At 25.1% G+C, this 16,227-nt stretch overlaps 1 protein-coding gene across 2 annotated transcripts in view; it reads right to left on the reverse strand.

The window, feature by feature from the left end:
• The window catches only part of LOC100213024 (cytoplasmic FMR1-interacting protein 1 homolog), a 96,744-nt gene that overhangs the window by 57,836 nt on the left and 22,681 nt on the right, over nucleotides 1-16,227 (reverse strand). For both annotated transcript variants that reach the window (XM_065814322.1, XM_065814323.1), the window contains exons 4-10: nucleotides 12,361-12,589; nucleotides 9,012-9,116; nucleotides 4,022-4,237; nucleotides 2,855-2,971; nucleotides 2,704-2,781; nucleotides 2,513-2,560; nucleotides 2,262-2,431 (exon numbers count right to left, since the gene is read on the reverse strand). In XM_065814322.1, coding sequence (XP_065670394.1) covers nucleotides 2,262-2,431; nucleotides 2,513-2,560; nucleotides 2,704-2,781; nucleotides 2,855-2,971; nucleotides 4,022-4,237; nucleotides 9,012-9,116; nucleotides 12,361-12,589 — 963 coding nt within the window. The remainder of the gene's footprint in view (nucleotides 1-2,261; nucleotides 2,432-2,512; nucleotides 2,561-2,703; nucleotides 2,782-2,854; nucleotides 2,972-4,021; nucleotides 4,238-9,011; nucleotides 9,117-12,360; nucleotides 12,590-16,227) is intronic.

A 16,227-nucleotide genomic window follows, 5' to 3' on the forward strand; every position in this document is an offset into this window, starting at 1 on the left:
TAACATTTAGCAGGGGTTGATAGCTGGGGCTAGAAAATAATTTATAACACTTTATACATTATAATTTTATGCTTACATTTATGCTTTATTTATTGAATAATGGCATATATTTATATATTTTTAAACTCTAATTTACTTCCAACAATATTGCAAGCAACTACTATTAAGATATGAGTTACTTTAAATTAGAGAATAAGTTGAGTTACTTTAAAAAAGAATGAAAATAAATAGAAAAATAGAAAAAAAAAAATAGAAAAAAATGAGTTACTTTAAAATAGAGAAAAAATACTAGGAAAAAGTTTACTGAAGATTTAAAATGTTGTAGGTTGTATATAAAAGAAAAACATTAAAATGGCTAAGAGTTATGTGGTTTTTTTGATGTGCAAGGAAAAAAACTGGATTAATAAAAGTTTTTATAGCATGAAGGGACAGATACAGTGAAAGGATTCGACTTGTTGAATAAGAAGCCAAACACTAATGAGTTTTGGTTTATTGCAATAGACATGATAACTTATTTGAGCATTAACCATGATGGTATTAGTACAAAAAAAAGAAAAAAGAAATGCAACCTTACAACAATGGGAGAGTGGCTCAAGCTTGGCAGATAAAGCAGGTCTAATTACATTTACAATGTGCTTTTAGACTTAATCTGAGAGTAAGAAGTTGTTAATTGTCAATATAGGAATGCCAACAATATTGCAATATTTTTTTCCAGTAAATAAATGAGTTTTGTTGTCTAGCAAAAACTGTGGATTTAAAGTCCAGAATTTAAATCCATAAGCCATTGCAAGCCTTAGGCTGTTACAGAAGAGAGATCAGATTTAAAATCGGCTGCTTGTTCTAAGCAATTAAAAAATGAAGATTTTTTGTCAAGACAAGAGTATAAAGTTGAGTCGTCAGCAAAGAGCCATTTTAGATGGAAAATTTTCATGAAGATCGATATTGTAGATAAGAAACAGTACAGAAGCAAACATAGAACCTTGTGGTACCCTCAAAGTTACTTAAAATAAAGAAGATTGTAGGCCTTCAAGAATAACTTTAATACTGCAGTTAGAAAGAAATAATTTAATCTCAAAAGTTTTATCTAAAGAAATTAATAACAGAGTGAAGACTAATTGTAGGATAGTTTGAGATGTCAAAAGTTTTGAAAAATTGGGATCATTTGTTTAGCACTTTTTAGAAATTTAGCAAAAATTGAAGAGAGTTCTGGAGAATACTTTTTTAAGTCTAAGATAGAAATCTTGATGAAGCACAAACTGTAGAAGTGTTTAATTGAGAATTAACTTCAGCATTGGAAGCCAGAGTGATTTGCATATTTAAAAATGGGTTAATCTGTTTAACTGGCCGGAAGAGTATGGCCACCTTTTTACATTAGCTTCTTGGAATAATAAAAGGACATTTGTTCTTAAGAGAGATGTACTTGTAAAAAAGATGAAAAAAATGATTGTTTAATAAAGCTCAAGATGGTGAAAAATATGGAGAATGAGGCTTGACTTAAAATTGAAGAGTAGAAATAAAAGCTTCCAAACTTTTTGTCCAGAAGGAATAAAAGCTTCTGAGATGGGCTTTATGCATACATAATATGGATATAAACATATATGTTTGCTATTTATTTAGATGCTGACATACAATACCCTTTCATTTTTATATCAACTTTAGTATTTATATGGTGTAGTATTTGCCAAAATAGAGGATGATCAAATGATGATGATGGTAATGATGATTATGATGATCATGTTGATCATAATGATGTTTATATATGCATATATATATTCAAAAAGTAACATGAATTTTGAATTTAAAAAATATACTTTAGGATGTATGTTTATCTAAGCCGGGTCACAAACCTGGCCTTGGCCCCGGCTACACTTTATCAACCCGGCCCCGGCCTCGGTCAAATATCAACCCCAGTATTTACTAGTATTAGATATAAGTATCACAAAGGAATTTATAAATATGAGCAGTGATTTTGAAGCAAAATATTGAGTAAAGCATTGATAGCAAAATTTCATGGAACAACGAACAACCATATATTTACAGCATCTTTAAGTTCATTGTGTTATAGATAGCTGCCAGAACAACACTGGTGCTCTATTTTATAAAAAGACCTCACCTTAAATATTTTTATATATACATATATAAACCTTTAAAAAGAATTATTATGAAGGAGGATTTACTATTTGGAACTAGTTAAGAGCATTAACATCAGAAAATGGTTGTGTACACAAATTAAATACTTTTATTGTATAATTGAGACTCACGTTTTCATAAGAGTTTTTTTGGAACTTTTAGCAGCCTTACGCAATGGTTCACGCATAGTATTTTGGACAAAGTCTTGCAGTTCAGCATGAATAAAACAACGAATCGCATTTGAAAAAATTCCTTCAAGACGAAACATTATTCCTGAAAGTCCTTTAATCATACTCATAGTCTGAAAAAAAAATTATAAATTGTCAAATTACATTAAACAGGAAATGAAGAAAATTTGAATGAATTAAAAAACAATTTTAACCTGTACAAGTGCAAACTTCTCATTACTATCATAATTATAACGAGTAGCCTACGCAAAAAAAATTATAATAGAATGAATGAATTATAATAGAATGAATAAAATTTAACAAATAAGCTTTAAAATTATAAAATTTATAAACAAAATTAAATTTATAAACAAAATTAAATTTTTGTATTAAAAAAATTTCTCACACGCTCATATTCTTCTGCAGTTTCAGGACATTGCGGATTAGAGTATTTATCAGTAAGATGGAGTAGTTTCCAGTAAAACTAGATTAAAACTTAAAATTATAGCTTATCAATCAAAAAATAAAACTATAATTATAAACAAAAAATTTCTTGCCAGCTCCATAACTTGTGCATTCCAACTAGATATTAATCGCAAGCCACGCAAAGCTAAATCTGTTAGTCCACGACATTCTTCAATAGAAAGAGTCTTCTTTACTTTAGTATTGTTATACTAAAAAAAAAAACAGTTCTTAAATTAAATTTAAATTAACCTTACAATAAAAAATCTTCAATTTATCCATTTTATTATACTTAAAATACAATGATATTCAATATGCAATTATTAATACAATTTTTATCTGATAAATTTAGGGGCCCATGTTAGCCCTATTAGGGCTCAAAATCTAGGATACTTGAAAGACCTTTCAAAAACTTAAATACTCCATTTGAAAAGCTAACTTTTTTCTAAATGGTATACTTGGACCTAAATTAATTAAAAAAAATTTTTAAATTTTTTGTTCAATAGTTACCTTATCCATAATCCTTGTTAACTTGTGAACTAAAAAGTTTTATACATTTTGATTTTATAAAATCAAATAAAAATGACATTTTTTATTTATTTTTGACTTTTTTTTAAATTATAAAAATAAATAATTATGATACTTTATACTTTATAACTTATGATACTTTATACATTCTTTCGGTAATTGCAGCTTGATAAAAAAGAAAGTGTTTAGTAAAATGGGTATTTTTATATCTTTAAGATAGTAATTTTATATATTCATTACTATCATAAAGAAATGAAACACCCATTTTAGTAAATTTTTATTTGCAATTGATATTTAGATCAAAACATACAATATATAAAAAATTAGCTATTTAAGTTTAAATTTTAAAGCACCTACGAGGTCTTTCATGTAAAATAGGTTTTTGGGCCCAACATAGAATGACAGAGGCAATAATAATGTTAATAATCAGAAACAAAAAAAAAATTATTTAAAATTATTTTAAAATAAATTTTATTTATATATGTAACAAAGGCGAAAGTTCAATTAATAAAATATGAATCATATATGAAAATGGATAAATATGAATCAACAAAAAGTGCGTATCTATGTATTAAAATAAACAGTGAAAAAAAAAGTTTTCTTTGATCATATTATATTACTTTTATCTTTATTTCAATAACAGCAACTAACAAACAAAAACTGCATTTGAACTGTTTCTGAAAATAAAGTCAGTAAAGTATATTATGTCAGCATAAAATATTTTATAACAATACCTCATTATTTATTTTTGATAGCTCTGACATAAACTTAACATGCTCATCACGAATCGAATCAATTTTTCCAGTTAAATTGTATTGCATCATGCCAATCTTCTCCTCTGCATTTTCAGATGCACAACTCCATTTAGATCCATCAAAATGTGGACAATTTTTGACATATGAAATAAGTGAGATTTGCATATCTCCATAAAGTGGAACAACTGGTAATTGCTAACACATAAATATATATCTACATTATATTTATACAAAAGTTAAATAAATAAAAATATATATATATATATATATATATATGTATATATATATATATGTATATATATATATATGTATATATATATATATATATATATATATATATATATATATATATATATATATATATATATATATATATATATATATATATATATATATATATATATATATATATATATAGCTATGAACAAAACTTTAATCAAGATGGTAATTTTAATTAAACTTTTCAGGGTTTTTTCAACTATAAAAAATCAGGAAAATGGATTTAATTAATTTGTATTTATTTTTAAAAGAACAATCTATTAGCTATACAATTAACATCAACAAGATAAGATTAAATAAATAATTATATAATCATAAAATGAGTTAAAGCACAAAAGTTTAATCGAGTTAAGGTTTAGAACACAAAAAATTAAAAAAAAATATTAATATTTAAAGTGTCCTCCATTGGCTCGATAGCATAGAAGAACTGGTCTCTGTATTTATTCGACCAATTTCATGCACATCGCATGTGGCACTTTTAACTAGTACTCATTAAGAAGTTGTTTCAACTACTCAGTTGATTGAATTTGATGGTTTACTAATTGAGTATCGATCCATGACCACATATTTTCTATTGGGTTGATATCTGATGATCTATGATCTATGGCACTAAAGCAACAAACTGATCTTCTTTATGGTAAACCAGTTTGTTATACTATGTGCTGTATGTGCTGGAGCCGTACAATTGCCTTGTCAATGGAATCAAACATGTTTCAAGTGTGTTTTTGGTATATTGATTGATACACCTACAAAAACCAAGGGCTTTGTGGGAAAAACATCCCTATATGCCTACTGAGCCTGTACCAACTTGTCATCTTGCTTGTAAATAGCGCTTGCAATACTTCTCCGTTGCAAATCTTTTAACGTATATTCTTCATTTGCAGTTCACAACCTGAAAAAATCACTTTTGCTTAATCTTCAACTACCCAATGCAAACGTTCTTTACACTATTTTCGTCTTTTGCGTCGGTCCATGATTGACAAGATAGCCTTCTTATTGCAATGTAAGACCCAAAACCTTTTTGCTAATGTTCTTCTAATAAGTTCTTTGCTTACATTTCGATTAGAAAAGGATTGATTGAATATTTGAGGAAGCATTTGTTGCTGAGCCTAGGATTTTTTATACTGGTTCTGAATATGCTACTTTTGTCACAGTCACTAAGCTTCAGTGGTCTTCCAAAACGAGGCCTGTCAACATCGTTACCTGTTAGCTATAAGATTTTCACTGTTTTTTTGCAAACAAAATTCAGAAACACCCATAAGTAATTTCAACGTTGTTATGATTTTTTGATTTGACCAGTCCAATAATTTGCCATTTGATGCTGACACTGCTTTTCTACCTATTTACAAGCGAATTGAAATTTAAAATATTGCTTTTATTCTTTAGATAATTTTTTTCAATTAAAATATATTTTTGTAATTTTAAAATTATTTTTTTATTTAAGAATCATGAGTACTTTTTATATTTATAATTTATAGCCGTATTTAAGTATAATAATTAGTTATTGAGTGTAAAAAATGTATAATTAACTTGATTAAACTTTTATGTCATCAGTAAAATACATCGTATAACATTTAATTAGATTTATGGAAGTAGTGTAGTATGTGTTAATATATTTTTTTGTCTATTTTATCGATACAAATATAAATAGCAAAACACAAAAAAATAAACTTAAAATTTACATCCATTAAACTTTAATGTTCAAAAAACTGGCACATAGTTATGAAAAACTCTTGATCCAGATTAAACTTTTGTGCATAGCTGTATATATTTATAAATATATATGTATATATATACATATATATATACATGCATATATATATACACACAAATATATCTGCATATATATATATACATATATATACATATATATATATAAATATATATATAAACATATATATATATATATATATATATATATATATATATATATATATATATATATATATATATATATATATATATATATATATATATATATACATATACATATACAACCCTCAGAATTAGGGTCGGCATTTGGCAATGCATTCTAACACTTCAAGGTCGGCAAAAAATTGCAGACCTCGTTTTTATCTTTTATGGTAACCCCTTAGCTGATCTCATTTTTCCTTATTCTGAGGGTTGCATATATATCTGCAAAACTGCAGACATGTCTGTATGTTATATTACTAATAAAACAATACTGAAGTACATTGATTGGTTGTTTTTTGAAAACAATCAACAATATATTTACAATCAACAATATATTAATATATTTACTAATCAAAAACAATTCATATGAATTTTTAAACAAATTTTAGTGGATAACGTTTTAAATAATTTTATTCAGAGTTTTTAATTCTCCTAGATAAGTTGCTTTCCCCACAGCCAAGGAGTCTCACCTGTTTTAATATAAAATCAGTTGAACATCATGACTAGGACATATATACTAAGTATATATATTTTTTTTTTAATCACAAAATTTAAAATAATTAATTTTTATTTTTTATACAAATTCACACGCAAAAAGACTACAAGCATCCTCTATTACACTTTTTAAATTTTTTTAAAATGAATATAAGCAAGAAGGTAGGGGAAAAGGTACAAAATATGTGGCAAGAAGACTTCATAAACTTCAAATAATATAAGTAAGGAAAAAAAATTATAATGGGAGAGAAAGCATTGATGTACTTAGAAATAAAACTAGATTAACAATTTTTTTAACATAACGGAACAATCACCATGAAAATATTTAACTAAACAGAATGAATCTGACAAGGATGAACTTTTATGAAATTAATTTTTATTTAAAATATTATTTTTTCTTATTTCTTCCATAAAACTAATAATAGCTTGTACAAGTAACAACCAGAAAGACTTATGACAATGAGAAAGAAATGCAACCTGATGACAGTAAGGCAGGAATCAAATTTAGCACCTTAAAGAAAGACGAACAATGTTCACAAAGCACTTTTACATATAGTCTAAAAGAGAAAGGGTATCATTAAAAAAAAAAGCTCAAATATGACAAAAAACTGTTCATAGTTTTAAAAAGATAAAGAATAGAATTAGCAGTAAGTAATACTTTTTAAAACATATTTCCCACTCCAAGGCTCAGAGGGTCATTATAGTTAAGAAGATTATTATATATTTTTTTAAACTTCTTTCATTAGTTTTGAAAACCTTTTCTCACCACAACACACTAATCTTGAGGAAAAAAAATGTGTTCAGAAACAAAAATGAATTAATGTTTTGCAGCAATGTTACAATGAATTAATGTTTTGCAGCAATGTTACAATGAATTAATGTTTTGCAGCAATGTTACAATGAATTAATGTTTTGCAGCAATGTTACAATGAATTAATGTTTTGCAGCAATGTTACAATGAAATAATGTTTTGCAGCAATGTTACAATGAAATCATAAAAGTAAGATAGGAATATCAAAAGATACAATAGACATAAAATACAAAAGACATTCATAAATATATAAACATATCTATGAATATGACTACATTATTGCAATAACGATTGACTAAAAAAAAGTTTATTTAAATTAAAATTCAATAGTCATTACAAGTCTTATATAACTACGGAATTAAATAATCTAAGAGTGGTGAACTCTGATAAAGATTGGGTACAATTCCATCATGAACAAAAATAGCCTTTTTAGCTGTCAAAAATTTAATGCTTTTTTTTTTTAATTATAATTTTTTTAAATATAATATTTAATATATTATTTTATTATATTAAATATAATATTTATTAAATATAATTATTATATATTAAATATAACATTTAATATTTAATTGATATTATTGTCTTACTTTTGAAACAACTCATCATGCAACAAAAATGACCAAAACTTATATCTATAAATATCTAAAAACCATTGTGAATCAAGTCCAAACACAAGTCTAAGCATAAAACTAATTATATACAAGTCTATTATAAGAGTGTCCACTAGCTGGAAAACTGGAAAGGGCTGCTTTTGAAAAACATGCTGGAAAAACTGGAAAATGTATGTTTTGAGCATAATTGAAACAGGAAAAACAAGAATTTATTAGCTAAAATACTTGCTGTTGAATATTTTATTTCTGAGTAATAAGTGCTGGAATTTTTTAAACTTTAATTAATCAAACATTAATTAATTAAGCTTCTACTGATTTAAACAATAGTTATGGTCAACTTTAATTTAGTTTGAAATCGATATGCATCAATACTTTAATTTTTACAAGAAAATATTTAAAATTATCAAAAAAGTATCACCGAAAACACTGATGTTGGAAAATGTAAGATTAACACAAAAATTGGATTGTGTGGGTAATAAAAGCATACACTTTTGTATTAAAAGGTGTATGCAATTTTGCATGAGTATAATATTGAAATGCTAAAAAAAAAAAAATAATAACAATTTAAGTATAACAGTAATAATATACGTAAATGATAAAACTTAAAATATAATACACAAGTATAACAGTATAATATACATAAATGACAACACTTGAAATATAACAGTATAATACACATAAATGATAACACATAAAATATAACAGTATAGTATACATAAATGATAACACTTAAAGTATAACAGAATAATATACATAAACAACAAGACTTAAAATTTAATAATATAATATACATAAATAATAACACTTAAAGTATAACAGTATAATGTACATAGATGATAACAGTAAAAGTAAAAATTACCTTAAAAAACTTATCAATTTTATTAATGCTGATTCTACGTTTTTGATCAAGTTTGTTAACGTTAGCATTTTTTCCGTCTAATAGAAACAAGGTGAATCCTATAACCTAAAATGTATGTATTTAAAAATAAAAACAATGAAAATAAAATTGATTTTTATTTTAAACTTGATGTTGTGCTTAGATGCTCTCGTTCTTTTTAATCTCAAATTGTTGACCAAATTTCAAAAAATAGTGATTAACATACCAATAATAATCAATAAAATTAATTTAAATAATTTTAAAATTTGCATTTTACTTAAAAGATATTGTAAGATTATTTTGTTTAATGCATTCTTTAAATCAACTATCTTTTTTAAATTCGAAATAAATTATTTTTTTCATAATTACTTGTAATATATATATATATATATATATATATATATATATATATATATATATATATATATATATATATATATATAATTAACATAATTAATTTTTCGATTGCAAATACATTACATGCGATAGTACATTTTAAAGCTCATTAAAAAGGAAATTTAATGTTAATAACTTCAAAAAAATTAAAATAACAGCATAGCCATGAGATACGATATTTAAAAACGCATATTTTTAACAAAAAAATTGGTCGAGTTGAAGAGCGTAAGTCTGGTTCAGAGAGCTTATAGAAGTAAATTTAAGAACAGACCATGTCCAACGGCAACAGCTATCACAAAAATTATCTAAAAAATTTGATACAACCGGAACAATACTTGATTTGCCACCAAAACCGAGGAATGAGCGAGACATTTGAATTAATGCCAGAAATAAGTTGAAAGTACTCTTCTTCGAAGATCATACATTGTCGATCAGAAAAGCCTCAGTTGATGTTGAAATTTCATACAGCCTTTGCCGTGATATTCTTCTCAAAGATTTACAACTCAAACCGTATAAATACCAGAGTGCTCATCAACTATTGCCACTTGATTATAAAAAAAGGGTCATTTTTGCTCAATGGTGGCTGGACTTGGAAAAGGATGTTCACAAATGGTTGATCACTACAGATGAAGCCTATTTTTACCTTACTGAGTCGATCAACAAGCAAAATAACAGAATGTGGCTGAATGAGAGACCTGAGGATTGGATAGAGAAACTGTTGCACGATGCAAAAGTTTTGGTTTGGTGTGCCATTTCCTGTCGAAAAATCTACGGACCCTACTTTTTCGAAGGAACAGTAAATCAGCACAATTACCTGGATATGCTTAAAATTTTTTTGTGGCCTAAGCACTATAGAGTTGAGAGTCACAAAAAATACTACTTTCAACAAGATGGGGCTACTCCGCAACAAGATGGGGCTACTCCGCATACTGCTAATATGGTTCAAGAGTGGTTACAAAGTAAATTTGGGGAGAAATTCATTACCAAGCAACAATGGCCTCCACGATCACCAGATCTCAATCCATGTGATTATTTCCTATGGGGTTATCTTAAGTCTAAAGTTTATAAGCCATTACCGAAGACTTTGGATGATTTAAAAGAGAACATCATGAGAGAAATCCAAAAAATAAACACTTCGGCTTTGGAATCAACATTTTTGAATTTTACAAAAAGATGTCATTTATTAATTGAAAAAAACGGAGGTCATATTGATAAAAAATAAAAAATTAATTCTTATCACTCAATTTCCTTTTAATTTATCTTTAAAATGGTGTATCGAACTTAATAATCCAATTTGATCTACAATTTTTATTCAATTTTAAAGTTTATACTTTTGATTAAATCACCCTGTATATATATATATATATATATATATATATATATATATATATATATATATATATATATATATATATATATATATATATACATATACATATATATATATATATATATATATATATATATATATATATATATATATATATATATATATATATATATATATATATATATATATATATTTATGTGGGCAATTTCAAAGCAGAAAATGAAAAATTAGTCAAACTTTATTCTCTTTTTCATCAACTTTCAGCAAATGAATATCGATGTAGACACATGAAAGTTTATTTAAAATATACCTTTAGTACTAAAATTAATTTATTTAAGTCATTTTTATGCTTCCGAAAGTTATAGTTTTTTTCATTGTCATATGATAAAAAAAAGTATCATTGTAAAATGTTAATTTAACCATGAAATTTATTTGCATAATCAGAATTAATTTAGGTTGAAAAAAGAGTTAACATGTTCAAATTGTGGTTTGTCAGATTTTATACTTTATAAAATATATATATTTCAAGAAAATAACGAAAGAACTTTTGCAATTTTCATGTTTTGTAGGTTAACAAAAACATAAGAAGGTTTTGTTTTTCAGAAAATTTAGTTAAAAAACTTTTTTTAACTAAATTTTAGATTCTTGTATTTAAAGCTTTGAATAATAATGCATAGTTAAAGCACATTTTTATTTTAAATTTGTGTACATAAGTTAAAACCACATGCATTTACTAAAGTTCTGGCGCTTTTTTGTTAACAAAATGAATTACGTCATTAAGTAACTTTTTTTCGTTGCGTTGGTTTGACAAGGTTCTAACTGAAACTTTTCAAATTAAGAGAATTAAGAAAAAATCTTTTATTTTTTTTAATGTTAATTAAAATTATTTATATTATTGTTCTTTTGTTTGTTTATCTATTCGTATTTTTATTTAGAAAAAAAAAAAAAAGATTTATTTGCTATTCTCCTAATGTAAAAAAACAACAGTTAGAATCTTTTTTTTTTTAATTTAGTAAAACAAATCATTTGTATATGCAATTAAGGGGGTCATTTATAAAGCACCTCACCCTATATTTGTCAATTCTTAACCTTTTCCTTTCTGTGACAAATGATCAAATATACCTGAACCCCCTCTCCCTCCTAAGAGTATTGAACTCATTCATTATTTTTAATGAATGAGTTCAATACTCTTTTGTTATGTAACTCTAAATCTTGATAATAGATATAAAAAATCTACGATAATAATCGCTCGGTAACCTAAGTGATGTAACATAAGTTAAATATATAGTATCAAAAAATCTTGTGAAAGTTTCTAATACAAACCGCTTTACTGGTTTTCAAAAATCTGACCTAAAAGTTAAAGCAATTTTTTTACCTTGTTTTCCGTGTAACATAAGTTAAGTGGCATTTTTAGTAATAAGTTCGCCCTCTCAAAACTTTATTTTTATATATATATATATATATATATATATATATATATATATATATATATATATATATATATATATATATATATATATATATATATATATATATATATATATATATATATATATATATATATATATACACACTTGACACTTTGTAACACAAAATTAAATGTACCTTAAGTAAAAGATGTTTTTCTTTTGGTAGAACATACATTTTGAATTCAAAGAAATAGCATGCTTGCTGAATAATATCAGCTAAAACTTCATCACTTCCTTCTATGTCTTCAAGACCAGCTTTTAATTTAGTAGTAATTATATCATGAGTTGCAAGAAACATAGTAAGATTTTGTGACTCTTGCAGTGCTCGAGCATCGTTTGTGGTCTGTTTAAGAAATGTCTCAGCCCTACAAAAAAAATTTATTAGACAAGTTTCTTGCTATTACAGAGTACTTTTTAAAATACTTTTAGTACCATAAACATTGAAAATTTAAAATGTTTGTTCAAAAAGAATGAACAAAAATTCTATTAAAAAATAAATTCTTATTCAATTATGACAAAACTGTAGTTTAAAACTGAATTTATTGTATTTTTTAAATAGCAAATGTGAGTAATTTATTATATTATAGATAAGCGTGTGTGCTTTTCTATGATCTTTGAACCATAATCTTGTTTCAAAAAAAAAAAATTAGAAAAATTCTAATTAACTATTTATTAAAGTGATTAAAGTTAACTGAACTTAGTAAGTAATTAAAGACAATGGTCCCTATATGTTTATTATTATATTTGACTTGAGGTACTTTTAAATACATAAAATTGAACTCAAAAATGTTTTTACTATAATCATTTTGAAAAAAGTCATTTTCATGCACCAGGTAAAATTTTTAATGTAAATTTTAAAATAGTTGGTTTAAAAATGAATAAGTTTTAACTAAATTCCTAGTCATAAGAAAACGAGATTGTTCTATTATTTAACTTAAAATCTCTTTAAGTGTTAAGACAAGTTGAGTTCATATCTTAAATAAACCTTAGGAAATAAGTTTAGTGTTAATTAAGCTTACTAAAAAAAATTACTTGTTTAATTAACAAAAAATTTAATCATTTTTAAGACAATGTTTTTTACAAAAGAAATTTCCAGCTTGCAAATTATTTCTTTAAAAAAAAATCTGTTCAGAACAAAGCATTTATCATTGATCCCAATTTAAATTTTATTTAAATTTTTGAGTTTTCTTTTTTGTTAAATATAAATAAAATTTTTCTTTTTTAAAAATAACTTCAATTATATCTTGCTAAATAAAAAAATATATTGTGAAAAATGAACTTGAATTTTAAACTAATGTTGCTGTTTATATTATTTTCATCTATATCTAAATAAAAAATATTCAGCAAGTTAGACCAAATTAACAGTTGTTGATAATCATCAATTATCCATTATTAATAATGGTGTTTATTAAAACTAATTAATAATAAGTAAATTATTTTGATAGAACAAAAAACTAGCAAATTAGATACAGAATAAATAAAAAGGCAATCAACGCCCTTATGTAAAAGAAAGCTGCAAAAACCCTAATCTTAATTAGTTCGCTTACTGCACTCTCCTGCAAAAGACTATTATGTAATTTAATAAAAGTATTTTAAAAGCTAACATAAAAGACAACATCTCCCATTTTGTCAAAACATTCAATGACATCATAAACTTAAACGCTATATAAACTGAAATCCAGTCAAACACTTCATTATAATCAATAAGACAAAGAGAAAACCTAAACTTGTGTGTTGATAAACTGTTTGAAAAGACTTCTGCAGCAAATGCAAACATTAATATTTTCACTACAGTAAATGTAGCATTCAATCAAATATTTTTGTAAGAAACAAAAAAATTAATGCAGAAAAATAAAAATAAAAATAAAAATAAGCTTATAAACATTTAAAAACAACTTAATAAACAATTTGTTTACTTTCTAATGTTAATTTATAAAATAAATACACTTTGTCCCAGAATGTGAAGATCCCTTTAAGCAAAAAGAAAAATAATTGCAAAACCTGAAGATTTCATAACACTAAAAGACCACCAAGACTCATTCCAAAACAAAAAATCTTGCTTTCGAAACAACCCCACAAAAAGCAAACTCAGTCACATAAGCAAAAGAAACCTTGACAAAAAAAAGAACTAAGTTTAAAACAAAATAAAAAAATACCACTAAAGCAATCAAATGCTTTAACAAAATAGCAGAAAAATACTATTATATCTAAAATACTGAGCAATGAAATACTAATTGCAACAAACCACAAAAATATCAGCAAAAAAGCATTAGAGCCATTAACCACTGTAGAAAGTTCTTTCTATTTTTTTAAACAACAAAACAGATTTTAAATATAATTCCAATACATGCAGTAGTGATGTAGTGGTAGAGCGCTTGCTTCATAAGTGAGAGGTTCCGAGTTCGATTCCCACCATAGTACCGTGCTCAACTTGTTTCTCAGCGCAGCGGCCTCCGAAAACACGAACCTTGACAAACAACGTCAAGTTTCAGAGTTATAGAGTTGGGAGAGGGTTATAACCACAAGTAGCCTAACGCACAAATTATAAGCATACAAAAAAAAATGCAGTTTTTAAATCAAAAGATTTTAAAAATCCAAACAAATCTACTTGCAGTCAACTTGTATTGTCAAGATGTATTCTTTCATAACCACTAAGCTCAAGTAACCAAGTAAAAAACATTCACATTGATTTCAACCAAATATTTATTCCTGACAAATAATTAAACTAATTCCCACTTCCATAAACAACAGATAAATGCAAAATTTGTCAACAAAAAAACATTTAAATTTTCTATACTAGAATATGAAGATGAAATAAAAAGAAATGGCTTTATTGATTTTAATTATATTATTACATTGATTTAATTTAATTATTTATTATATTGAATAATTATTTATTATATTGATTTCAAGTACAATCCAAAACAAAAATAAAATAAAAAGAAATTTAACAATGTTCAACCCCATTTATAGAAAAAACACTTCAAGCAATATTGGGCATATCTTCCGAAACCTAATAGATTAACTATATTCAACATTCCAACCCCTAAACATTCTATTATTAAACTATTATATTGTTAATAAATAAACTATTCAATCGAAATAAAAGCGAGTGTGAGAAACTGCACAAAAAGTATTGTGAGAATAACAAAAAACCATAACAATAAAAACCATATCAGAAAATTTAGAATACCTGCCCAGCAATTACATAAATAAAGAAAACTGCCCAATAACAAGAAAATACAGTCTCAAATTTAATTATAAATGTACAGTGTCATCTCCTAACACTCCAGAAAAAGAATATACTGGGCAACCAGATAGATTGAATGGAAGAAAAAGATAGGCTAATCACAAACAAAAAATTACAAATTTTAACAAACCTTCCCAAGTACATATAACAAAGAAAAGAAAGACCCAACTTAACCTCTTAATTAAAAGTATAATAATTATTAAGATATAATAAATAATAATAAAAATATAAATTATTAATAAAAATTTAATATAATTACAATATAATATAAAGATATAATTATTATTATTAAAAAGAATAATAATTAATAAGACAAAAATTAAAAGGGTAAAGTAGCAAAATCACAAAAAATGCCTTGCCTTTCTAAAAAAGTTTTTTAAACATATTTTCATTATTAGAATTATATACTTTCATAATTCTGGCAAAAACTATGAAAATATATAACTTTAAAAAAAATGTTGGAACATGCACAGACTGAGAAGTCATCAACATGAATAAAATATATAATGTCCAAAAAAATAAAAAATGGTATAAGTTCTTTGTTGCTATTTAATTCCACTGAGAAAAGGAATAAAAATAGTGAAAAAAGCAAAACTATTATTTTTGTCATAATCCCAACTCTAAGCCTATTATTTGTTCTTCATACTTAAATACTACCAACCCAAACCCATTTAGTGAAGTATGTAGTGTTGCCCCTGCAAACAGTTAATTTAAAAAGTATATTATTAGTCAACATTTTAAATACTTTTATTG

This window comes from Hydra vulgaris, chromosome 12, assembly GCF_038396675.1.
Source record: "Hydra vulgaris chromosome 12, alternate assembly HydraT2T_AEP".
In the NCBI taxonomy this organism is placed as follows: Eukaryota; Metazoa; Cnidaria; class Hydrozoa; order Anthoathecata; family Hydridae; genus Hydra; species Hydra vulgaris.